The sequence below is a fragment of the Sus scrofa genome, chromosome 14 (genome assembly GCF_000003025.6).
Source record: "Sus scrofa isolate TJ Tabasco breed Duroc chromosome 14, Sscrofa11.1, whole genome shotgun sequence".
In the NCBI taxonomy this organism is placed as follows: Eukaryota; Metazoa; Chordata; class Mammalia; order Artiodactyla; family Suidae; genus Sus; species Sus scrofa.
Window position 1 is genome coordinate 115405675 of NC_010456.5, and position 12704 is coordinate 115418378.

A 12704-nucleotide genomic window follows, 5' to 3' on the forward strand; every position below is an offset into this window, starting at 1 on the left:
GAATTCATTTGCCAGTAAAAATCTACCCTTCTTGTAAGTCAGAATATTCCCCCGTTCCACATTTAGAAGCCAGTTCCTTGGTAGACTAAAATACTGCTAAAACTTGTAGCTAATTTAGATGGGTCTGACTTAATGTTCGGGTCTAGCAACTTAATCTGATTCCAAATCGATGGTGAGATTCATTAAACATGCATGTTCCCAGGTTCCATTTCCAGATATTTGGCTTCAGCAGGTTCTGGATGGGCCTCAAAAATCTGTAGTTTAATTTCTCCTCAGGTGTATTCCATGCACACCAATGTTGGAAAACCACCAATATTAACGATGTGAATTAAATGAATGTTGGAGTGGAGACTGTAGTTTCCGTGTGAGGCCAGTGTCTGGCTCCATGGACTTTAAGCTCTTTGAATGCTCGCTGTTGTCAGTAAAACATTTTGAATTTACAACCTCCCCTAATATATATGCATGTAGTTTTTAAAAGAAAATTTATATTTTGGAATAGGTTTGTTTTTTGTTTTTTTTTTTTTTTTTTGTCTTTTCTAGGGCTGCACCTGCAGCATGGAGGTTCCCAGGCTAGGGGTCCAATCAGAGCTGTAGCCACCAGCCTATGCCAGAGCCACAGCATTGCCAGAGCTGCATCTGCAACCTACACCACAGCTCATGGCAACACCAGATCCTTAACCCAATGAGCAAGGCCAGGGATCGAACCCGCAACCTCATGGTTCCTAGTTGGATTCGTTAACCACTGAGCCACAACAGGAACTCCAGGAATAGGTTTTGTTTTGTTCCTTTTTTTTTTTTTGCTTTTTCAGGGCCACATTTGCAGCATGTGGAAGTTCCCAGGCTAGGGGACGAATTGGAGCTATAGCTTCTGGCCTACACCACAGCCACAGCAACATGGGATCTGAGCTGCATCTGGGACCTACACCACAGCTCACAGCAACACTGGATCCCCGACCCACTGAGCGAGGCCAGGGATCAAACTCACATCTTCATGGATACTAGTTGGATGCATTTCTGCTGTGCTACAATGGGAACTCCTGGAATAATTTTTGTTTGTTTTTACCTTCAGTGTTTTTTAATTTATAAAGTACATATAAGCACTGTTGTCACTTTGTAATTATTAGTAAAGCAAGGTTTTTAATTTTTAAAGATAACTTTTTTTGTTTTTTTTTTCTTTAGGGTGTACCCGTGGCATATGGAAGTTCCTGGGCTAGGGGTTGAATTGGAGCTTCAGCTGCTGGCCTACGCCACAGCTATAGCAATGCCAGATCCAAGCCACATCTGCGACCGACACCACAGCTTGCAGCAACCCTGGATCCTTGACCCACTGAGTGAGGCCAGGGATTTAACTTGCATCTTCATGGATACTTTGTTGGGTTCTTAACCCGCTAAACCACAATGGGAACTCCCCAGAGATAAAGTATTGAATCTCCAGTATCTTCTTTCCATTTTCCAGTGGGTCATTCCACTCATCTGTAGAGCTCATGCACTTCGTTCTAGAGACCAGTGATGTAGTTCAAACAGTTATAAGCTGCTGGCCTGGCTAAACAGTGAATTATCTTTCTAGAGCTAATTAACCTCCCTGCCTTGTCCCTGGGATTTGGCCATGTTTCCTTTGACCTTATTGATTCCTTGCACCACACACACAGTTTTCTGTACACAGTGCGGTAACTGACAGAGGGCCTCTGTCCTTCCCGGTGGCCCATCTACTAGAATTGTGCTGTCCCTCATCCCCTCTCCCCCAGCAGCATGCCAGCGGCTCTTTTAATGAAAGTGAATTACAGTTACATAAAATTAGGAGTTTAGTCCCTCCATTCCACTGGTCACCTTTCACCTGCTTAGTCACCGCACATGGCTAGTGGACGCCTCACGGGGCAGCCCAGACACAGAGCTTGTCCACCATCACAGAGCATGCCATCGGATAGCGCTGCTCTCGAATCTTTTTCTTTTCTATGAATCCTCATTCTTTTTAGCCCCTCGGACCCGACTAGGGTATTGTTAGTGGTTCCGTTTCATTGGGATCTATATAGTGAAAGGGGACAGAGAAATATGAGTTCATAGGAGAAGAACAAAAGTAAAAGATTGAGGAGCTGAAGGAAAATACACCAAGGCCAGAACAAAACTGCTGAGATGGTTGAGACTGGAAGGAAGAAAGCTGATGGGAGCCGTTAGGATGGTCTATAAATACATTAAAAAGATCATATAAAGGAGACATTATTCCCGTCAGTCAGTCTGAATCAGGCCAGAAGCATTAAGCTTAAATTCCTTCGGAGAGGAAAATGTAGGTTATTTAAGGCAAGAGAGGACAAGGTGGGGAGTGCTGCCTGCATCTAACAACAGGCAGGAGGTGGACAAGTTGTCAGAGTACTTGAAGGAATCTTCTTTGCTGGATCCACTCAAGGCGAAAGCTTTTGTCCCATTTCTGGCGGATACTTTCTATAATAATGAAATGAATTCTGCTAAGAGACAGCTGGATTGATTAGCCAATCCTCTACAGGTTCTTTCCAAATGGTATAATTGAAAATAATCTCTGTGGATAGTCTGCTCACATATACTCTGTATAAAAGAGCAACTCAGATCATTGTTACCTTTTTGCCTTTTTTCATTTTTCTGCAAACACCATTTTTATCATGCTCCTGACCTGAAGCCCCACCCACATGCCTTAGGCTCCCCTACTCCGGGCCCCCAGCCTGGTCTGGAGTCCGAAGTACAAGTCATATTCTTCTGCAAAAGGTAGCATTCTCTTTCCTGAGGTGAATCATTTCTAGTTGTCATATCTAATTGTTTTTGGTCTTAGTAGTTTGCTCAATTTTTATTTTTAAAACAGGACTCCAAAGATGTTTTCCCTAAGATCTCTAATTATACAATAGGTAATTTGCATAAGTTTAATATACCTCTGCAGAACACCCGTGTGTGTGTGTGTGTGTGTGTGTGTAAGTGTGGGTATTTAAAGAAAATCTATGCAGAAGATACACTCCAGAATTTAGGGTAGAACTTCCTTTACTGCCAAATGTACTATCTCCTGTATCTTCTCCAGATTTTCCTGTATCTTAAATGATATCTAGTAATAACTGCTTCTTGTCTAAAGTTATATGTGGAGTTCCCATTGTGGCTCAGCAGAAATGAATCTGACTAGCATCCATGAGGTTGCAGGTTTGATCCCTCCCCTTGTTCAGTGGGTTAAGGTTCTGGTGTTGCCATGAACTCTGGTGTAGTCTGCAGATGCCTGGATCTGGCATTGCTGTAGCTGTGGCTTAGGCCAGTGGCTACAGCTCCCATTTGACCCCTAGCCTGGGAACATCCATATGCTGCAGGTGTGGCCCTAAAAATACAAAAAAAAAAAAAAAAAAAAAAAAAGAAGTTACAAGAAATTTTGTGTTTCATAAATGTCTAAGTTTAATGAAGATACCTTGTGTGTGTGACAAATATTTATACTTCCACTGAAACTTTGGAGTATAAACATTGATAAATGATTAATTAGTCATTATAATTGAGCCACGAGAAAGATTCTTCTGACTGATCTTTGGAAGTAAACAAATGCTTTTAAAAACAGGAAGGTGGAGTTCCCATCGTGGTTAACGAATCCAACTAGGAACCATGAGGTTGCGGGTTCGCTCCCTGCCCTTGCTCAGTGGGTTAACGATCCGGCGTTGCCGTGAACTGTGGTGTAGGTCGAGACGCGGCTCGGATCCGCGTTGCTGTGGCTCTGGCATAGGCCTGTGGCTACAGCTCCGATTTGACCCCTAGCCTGGGAACCTCCATATGCCTCGGGAGCGGCCCAAGAAATAGCAAAAAAAAAAAAAAAAAAAAAAAAAAAAGACAAAAAGAAAAAAAGGAAGGTGATTACAAGTCAGGAGCCTCTAGTCCAGCGCTTGAGCTATAATGAGGGCTTCTGTCTGTATTTAGATTAACATTAGGAAGGCATATTTAATTGTGCCTTTGCCTAATTCTATGTGTTATCAACAACCCCTAATTAGATTTAAACAACCACCTTGTCTAAAACTAAAAGCTTTGATCAAAGCAGTTTTCGTGGCTAACTCACCTGAAGAACTTAACATCAAACTTAGAAGAGGAAAAAAGATAGTATGGAAGTTAACTTTCACCTCCTCTCTTACAGGAACAAGGACAGAATAAGCATGGATGATGCCTTCTCCATGGCCAAACCCACTGGCCCTCGTTTCACTGGGGGCGGATTTCCCCTCAGCAAATCATCCAAGATGAAGTCCTAACTGGAGGCTGCTGTCTGGGTCCAGCCGAAGAGCTCATGTAATTCACTCTGGAACATTTTGGAGGAGTCACTTTGAAATCCCTTGGATCTGACACTTAGGGAAATCAGTGCTCAGATGCCAGGATGGAAAGAAATGCAGAACTACTGTAGCCACGTACGTAAAAGAGTGATGATCTTCTCTTAGTCCACGTGGATAATAACAGAATGTAATTATATCCATTCAATGAAGCTGACCCATTGCACGAAGCAGATATTTCATCACTACCACGCTGACTGATTTGAAATGCACCACACTTAGACAGTCTGTATGAATGACACTTTGGGTCCTCATTTCTCCATTATTGACATTGGTGCATAGATTTTTATATTTTTTTAAAAGAGATTTTTGAAATGCAGTGCATTCTTATTAAGAAGAATCTAATTACTCCTCATTAACAAGCCATCGATGCCATGGAAAAAAAGGACAAACGCTCAAGTATTTAAAAAGTGTTTTGAGGGAGTGATTTCTACATGGAATTTCTTTTCAGGCCTGGGGTATGAAAATCTATTCCAAAGAGACACACTAATAAATACTTGATCATAAAAAATAAAAAGAACCTTTGTAGAGATTTTGATCTTTGCTTTGGTAGAGTATGCAATTAAAATTTAAAACCACTGTGAGAAATATTTAACACAAGGATTTGATTCAGAGGAACCAAGGCTGTAAAATGAAGAGTTTGGGCTGGTATCCTCTGAAAGTCTGTCCTTCCTAGACCTCCCACTTGGAGAACACAGTTACATAGGACAGGGATCTGTTTGGCTTCCAGGCTGCAGGCCAACACTTTGAGTCACTGAATCTCTGGAATTTTCTTTGTTGTTGAAGCCACAATTACGTGGGCATCAGTTCAAAGTTCCCTCTTTTAGAGTGTTTGTTCAGTAATGTTATGTGGGACACTCTGGCCATCTGTCTCACAATAACTTGACCTGTGTAATTTTTTTTTTTTTTCTTTTTATGGCTACACCTGGGCTAAGGGTCACATTGGAGCTACAGCTGCTGGCCTACATCAGTCACAGCAACGCCAGATCCAAGCAGCATCTGCAACCTGTGCCACAGCTTGTGGCACGGTTGGATTCTTAACCCACTGAACAAGGCCAGGGTGGAACCTGCATCCTCATGGACACTATGTTGGGTTCCTAACCTGCTGAGCCACAACAGGAACTCCCTGACCGCTGTAATTGTTTCACATAATTGAGGAGTAAGTAGTTCAGGGATAAGCAAAGATAGTGTAAGTGGATCATTCCATTCTTGCCACAGGACTAAGATTCCCTTCCACTGGGAGGAGCAGGAGACTTAAAGACCCCAAGGTGTTCAGATTATCCAGAGAAGTGGGATTTTAAAGGGATCTCCTCTGTGTTCTGCTGTGCCCCTCAGTTCACCACTAGAAGCAGACCCAAGATGATGATGACCTTGAAAGCAACTTATTATGAAGTGATCCAGGAAACATGCCATGAGTGGGGAAGTGGGGCTGGGAAGGGAAAGAGACCAAGCTAAAGTGCAGTGTCAAGCTCTATAGTGAGAGACTGGCTGGACCTTGCGGGGAGCTTTGGAGACAATGTAATCACATCTCAGAGCTGTCCATATCAGGGTGGGGAGCTGGGATATTTATATCCCTCATTCTTCTAGTCATTGATTAAGGACGTCTCTGGAGGGGTCATTCTGGTCTTCCCTGCTTGTAGGTGAAGCAGCTGTCAGAACGAGAATGGCAGTGGCTGACTGTTGGAAGTAGAATTGGTTCAAGGCTGGGGGAACTGAGTCAGGCAGTGTCATCCTCTCTTGCTTCTTCCACATGATCCCAGTTGAGAACTGCAGGTGGAAATCCACCTGCAGTGGAGCTGGTGACCCTTTGATGATGTGTGATCATCAGCAGTTTGTGTTCCACACAGGAGTGTAAGGATGGTTATGTACCAGGAGAATTTTCTAAGAACACGTTAAACCTCAAGAATCACAGTGGGGTCATTTCCATTTTTGAAAACCACTGATGATGTCTTCTCCCAGAGCCAACCAAATTTTGTTTAGACAAAAGTCTTTTACAGATTTGGTAAGACAAAGCAGTTAGGAAACATGTACTGCACTGGAGGGTTTCTCATCCATCCAGGGACATTTTGAAGGATAGCCATAGCCAACATCCTTCTGCATCCTTAGTGGCTTTATCAGAGGTTCACTTCTCCAGGGAAATGGGATCTCTGATTCTTGATCTAACCAATTGTGGCAAAGACTAGAGACAGATAAATGCCAGGTTCAAATCCCAGCTCATCCTAACAATTGAGTTGTTTTGAGAATTAAATGAGTAAATGTATGTAAACTTAGAACAATGTTGGGCACGTAGTAATTGTTCAATAAGTATCTTAATTACAGAAGAGATACCTTATGTTTTGAAATTTGAGAATTTTGAAGAGATACCTTATGTTTTGAAATTTGAGATTCTTAGCCTCATTTAGAAGGTGGATGATGCTAAAATGTCTGGATAAAGCTAGATTTACTAATGTAATTTATAGTTAAGTATCTTGCAGAAATGCTGTGTCAGGGACCTCAGGGAAACTTCTGTATAATTTTCTTATATTGTGATCTGGGGACAGGTCCTTCACTTTCAGGAGTCAGAACTTCCAGAAGGAAAGACCTGGGTGACCTCTAGCTACTGTCTTCTTCCTGCTTCTCTCTGCATAATGGAAAAGGGTGGTCAGCCTCTGCTGATGACCTCTGATCTTGGTCCCATGAGCCCAGGTCTTGTGGGCTCTGGGAGCTGACACAACAATTCTGTAAGCTCCATAAGCTTATGTTCACATAGAGGAAGAGTGAATTAAGGCTAGAAAAGGTGGAAGCTACTGCTGCTGCCTCTCATTTACTGTACATCCTGACAGCCCAGGGTATTATAAGCAATAACTATTTAGGTGCAGGTGTTGCTACTGTAGCCACAGTACAAAAATGAGCTATTAAAAACACTGAGATTTGCAGATCATTAAAGATAACTGTGAACTCACAGTGGGCTAAGGTGCTTTTAGAATCACAAATTCGAGGTGCATTGTAAAGCAACATTAGGAGATTGTACAGTAGCATCATTTTACCCCAGGGTTTTGAGCATTTTAGAAAGAAGTCATGTTGCTAAACCAGTCATTGACTCTTGACTGGGCTGATGGGGGAGCTGGTATGTTTTCTCTGTTGCTAGAAACATGATAAAGGGAACCCACTGGTTGTTATTTGCTGATCATATCTTCTCAGCAATTGGTCTTATAGCCATGTTTTTATTGTGCTTACCTCTAAAGAAATTGCTCAGAGCAAAGGTTTGTTGCTGTGGTAAGACATAGAGATGGAGGTACTCAGGGAAAGGCAACAACTCTCCCTGTCATGGGCTGCAATTTTGCTGTAAACATGTATCCATGGTTGATAATTATTGTTTGATTTCCTAGCTCACTCAACCAGATTCTGAAGTTTGACCTGGGCTAAGATACCCATCAGATTATGTCATGACCATACTATATCATGACTTCAGAGCAGAACAGCGTTTCAGAGCCTGTGCAATCTGAGGAAAGATTCTCTCTTAAACATAATCAATTGCGTGGCGGTCTCATTCTACTAGGAGCAAGGAGAGAGCATTTTAAAATATTAAAATGTTAAAATAGTTTAAAAATATATCTCACTATTTTCTTCGTAGTAGATGAGAGTTATTGTTATGGCATTATCCATTTTTAACTTCTAATTCAATGCTGTTTTAGTATATCGTTTCTCATATCTATTATTTAAAAGTTCCATTAGGGTTTTGTGACCCATTAGAATTTTATAACAGTATGAAAATGTGGTATCAACAGGGCATCATTTTTCTTGAAAATAGACTTTTATTAAACATAGACTTTCCCACTTATTTTAAAGTACTTGATTAAAATACAGATAGACAATGTGAAAATACGAATAAGCAAAAAGAAAAAGGGCATCAATAATCCCACCATATATTGATAACTATTGTTTTCCTGGGCTAACCCACATCTCATTCACCTGGGTTGGCGGAACCAGTTGTGGATACACACCATCTTTTCTGACTGGTTGGTGCTTATAATTCCCAACTGTTAAATATTTTGAATATCGCCCTTGAAATACTACTGTTTTTATAATTTTGAGTGTATCTTTCTAGACATTTAAAATAAGTATTTATAGATATGTTTCATTTTAAAAAATCAAAGATATAATTGAGATATAATTTACATTTAATAAAAGCACATATTTTAAGTATACAGTTCGGTAAGTTTTGACCAGTGCATATGCCCATGTAACCACGACCACAGTCACCAGACCCCCATCCCGCTTGAGAATGCCTTTATACCCCTTGGCATTCAATATTTGTAGTCTCCCTCCAGCCTAAGCAATGATGGGGTCTGCTCTTCATGGTTATATACTAGTTGTCTTTCTTAGATTTCATATAAATGGAATCATGCAGTAGGCACTCTTTTGCACCTGGCTTTTTTTAATGCCGTAATTTTTATTTTTAGAGGTTCTCTCATGTTGTTATGTATATCAGCAAATAATTCATTTTTATTGCTGAGTAATACTCCATTATATTGCCAACACAATTTGTCTATTGATTGACCTGTTGATGGGAGTTCAGATCTTTTCCAGTGTTTAGCTATTGTGAATAGAATTGCTGTGAATGTTCATGTACGTGTTTTATGTGAACAAATATTATCATTTCTCTTGGATAAATACTGAGGGATAAAGTTGCTGGATTAATTCAAGGGTGAGTATATATTTAACTTGATAAGAAACTGCTAAACTGGTTTCCTAACTGATTGGGTCATTTTACATTACTACCAACAATGTGTGTGGATTCCAGTTACTCTAATTTTTGTCAGTGTTTAGTATTGCCAGTATTTTTTTTTTTTTTTTTTTTTTTTTTGCTATTTCTTTGGGCCACTCCTGTGGCATATGAAGGTTCCCAGGCTAGGGGTCGAATCGGAGCTGTAGCCACCGGCCTATGCCACAGCCACAGCAACGCGGGATCCGAGCCTAGTCTGCAACCTACACCACAGCTCACAGCAACGCAACACTGGATCGTTAACCCACTGAGCAAGGGCAGGGAGCGAACCCGCAACCTCATGGTTCCTAGTAGGATTCGTTAACCACTGCGCCACGACAGGAACTCCTAGTATTGCCAGTATTTTTTTAAGCCATTCTATTGGATCTTTTGTGATAGCTCATTGTGGTTTGAGTTTATATTTCCTGATTACTAATAATAATCATTCTTTTTCGTGGGCTTTTCGTCATTCACATGTGAAATGTCTTGAAATCTTTTGACCATTTTTTAATCTTCTTATTAGATTGTAAAAGTTGTGTATTCTGAATGCAAAACTTTGCCAGGTATATGTATTGCAAATATTTATACTTAGTCTATGGCTTACCTTTTCATCTTCTTAACAGTGAATTTGGAAGAGCAGGCCTTTTAAATTTTACTCAGGTCCAATTTAGCCTTATTTTTCCTTATGTAGTTTGTACTTTTCTTATAGTAAGTGATTTTTGCCTGTTCCAAGATGGTAATGATTTTATATCTGTTTTTATCTGTAAGCTTTATTATACTTTTAGTTTTTATGTTTATATTTATGATCCATTTAGTGTTCATTTTATGTATGGTGTGAGGTTAGAGGTTCATTTTTGTTCTATATGCACATCCAGTTGTTCAGGACCATTTACTGAAAAGGCTGTCATTTTCCATTGAATTACTTTGGCATATTTGTAGCAAATCAGTTGACTTTATTTGAATAGTTCTATTTATGAACTCTATTCTGTTCTGTAGTTCTATACCTATCTATTTTGATAATACTAACCTTATACTAAGTCTTGAAATTTAATGGTATAAGATCTTTAACTTTTTTCTTTTTCTTTAGAAATGTCTTTATTGTTCTAGGTTTTATCCATAATTATATACAGCTTAGAATCAGCTTATCAATTTCTACAAAAAAACCTGCTGGGAGTTTGGGATTGCATTGAATCCAGGGATCAATTTGGATAGAACTGTCTTTTTTTTTTTTTTTTTTTTTTTTTTTTTTTTTTTTTTTTTTGGTCTTTTGTCTTTTTAGGGCTACACCTGCCGCATATGGAGGTTTCCAGGCCTGGGGTCTAATTGGAGCTACAGCTGCCGGCCCATAAGCCACAGCCACAGCCACGCCAGATCTGAGCCTCGTCTGAGACCTATACCACAGCTCATGGCAACGCTGGATCCCCAACCCACTGAGCGAGGTCAGGGATCAAACCCACAACCTCATGGTCCCCAGTCGGATTCGTTTCCGCTGTGCCATGATGGGAACTACATTTTTTTTTTTCATTTTAACAATATTGAGATTTTTCAGTCTGTGAACATGGCGTATGGCCCCATTGATTTAGATTTTTAAAACATGAGTGACATTTTGTGGGTTTCAATGTGCAGATATTTCACATATTTTGTTAAATTTATGGCTTATTATTCTGCAATTTCTGATATTATAAACAATATTTTAAATCTTATTTTCTGTTTGTTATTAGTATGTGGAACTATATCTGATTTTTGTATATTCCTTTTGTTTCCAAGGATGTTGTTAAATTCATTTGTTTTACAGCTTTTTGGTTTTCCTTGGGATTTTTTTTTTTTTTTTTTTTTTTTTTTTTGGTCTCTCTGCTATTTCTTGGGCTGCTCTCGCGGCACATGGAGGTTCCCAGGCTAGGGGTCAAATCAGAGCTGCAGCCACCGGCCTACGCCAGAGCCACAGCAACGCAGGATCCAAGCCTCGTCTGCGACCTACACCACAGCTCAGGGCAACGCAACACCGGATCGTTAACCCACTGAGCAAGGGCAGGGAGCTCAGTGGTTCCTAGTCAGATTCGTTCACCACTGCGCCACGACGGGAACTCCTCCTTGGGATTTTCTATAAACATAATCATGCTTTCTACAAATAAAGTGACAGTTTTTCCTTGTTTCCAATCAATATGCTTTTTATTATTTGTTTTTTTCTTTGTTCTTAATCACCATACTTGCACTGGCCAGGACTTCAAGAAAATGTTAAGTCAAAGTGGTGAGTGCACCATCTCTGCCTTGTTAGGATGGAGGTTTGAGTCTTTCATCGTGAAGTATGATGTCAGCTATAGTATATTCATAGATGCCTTTTATTAGGTTGAGGAAGCTCCCCCTGTTGCTTGTTTGCTAAGAGTTTTAATCATGCATGGACATTAAATTTCATCAATGCTTTTTCTGCAGTTGCTGAGATATTCATATGTTTTTTTTCTCGTTTATGTTGTTACTGTAGTGAATTAGGTTACCTTTCAAATATTAAACCAACTTTTCATTCTTTGGGTAAACCTTACCTGGTCATTTTTATACATATCATTTTTATATAGTGTCGAATTAGATTTGCTAACATTTTGTTAATGCTGTTTACAGCTATGTTCATCAGGGGTATCGGTCTGTAGTTCTCTTTTCTTATACTATATTTGTCTGGTTTCTGTTTCAAGGGTTTGCTGGCCTCATAAACTGAATTGGGAAATGATCCTTCTCCACACTTTCTTGAAATGTTTAGTGAAAATTTGGTATTTCTTCCTTAAATATTTTATGTAGTTTACTATTAAGGTTAACAATTTGGTATTATTTCTTCCTTAAATATTTGATTTAATTTACTATCTGAAATCACATTTTTTTCTTGTGGGAAGATATTAAATAGATATGGGGTTATTTGGATTTTTTGTTTCATCTTGTGTTGCTTTTGATAACTCATGTCTTTCAAGAGTTTGTGTTTTCATATAAGTTGTTAAATTTATTAACTGAAAGTTCACAATATTTTTTTACTACCCTTAACTTTGCTAGTGTCTGAACAGATACTTATTTTATTCTAGATATTGGTAATTTAAAGTGTCGCTACTTTTTTTTTTCTTTTGAGAGTCTAGGTAGGAGTTTAACAATAAAATTTTGTTGATATTTTCAAATAATCAGCTTTTTTATTATTAATTTTTCTCTATTGTTAGTTTTTATTTCATTGATTTCTGCTCTAATGCTTAGTATCTTCTCTGTTCTACTTTGGGTTTGATTTTTTCTTTCTGTTATTTCTTAAGGTAGTTGATTTTAGCCCTTTCTTTTTTAAAGCTATACATTTCTATCTAAGCTCAGCTTAAAATGCACCCCCATATCTTAATATGCTGTGTTTTCATTATTATTCAGTCTAATTTCATTACTATTCTGCTCTCCTGTATAACTGTTTTTTTGACTCATGAGCTTTTTAGAATTATGTTTTTAAATTTCACAAACATCTGAGTGCTTTTCTAGACATCTTTTTGTTACTAATTTTTAATTTAATTATGTAGTCATCAGAGAACATGTCCTGTATACTTTGAATCATTCCAAAATGATTGATATTTTTTCCATGGGCCAGAGCATGAACTGTCTGGATGACTTTCTATGTGTATTTGAAAATAATGTGTATTTTGCTTTTG

At 39.1% G+C, this 12704-nt stretch overlaps 1 protein-coding gene across 1 annotated transcript in view; it reads left to right on the top strand.

Annotated features, from left to right (window-relative positions):
• Nucleotides 1-5178, top strand: part of CFAP58 (cilia and flagella associated protein 58) — a 118467-nt gene extending 113289 nt beyond the window's left edge. Inside the window, exon 18 of the mRNA XM_005671442.3 lies at nt 4118-5178. Within this exon, the coding sequence (XP_005671499.1) occupies nt 4118-4229 (112 nt within the window). The 3' untranslated portion in view covers nt 4230-5178. The remainder of the gene's footprint in view (nt 1-4117) is intronic.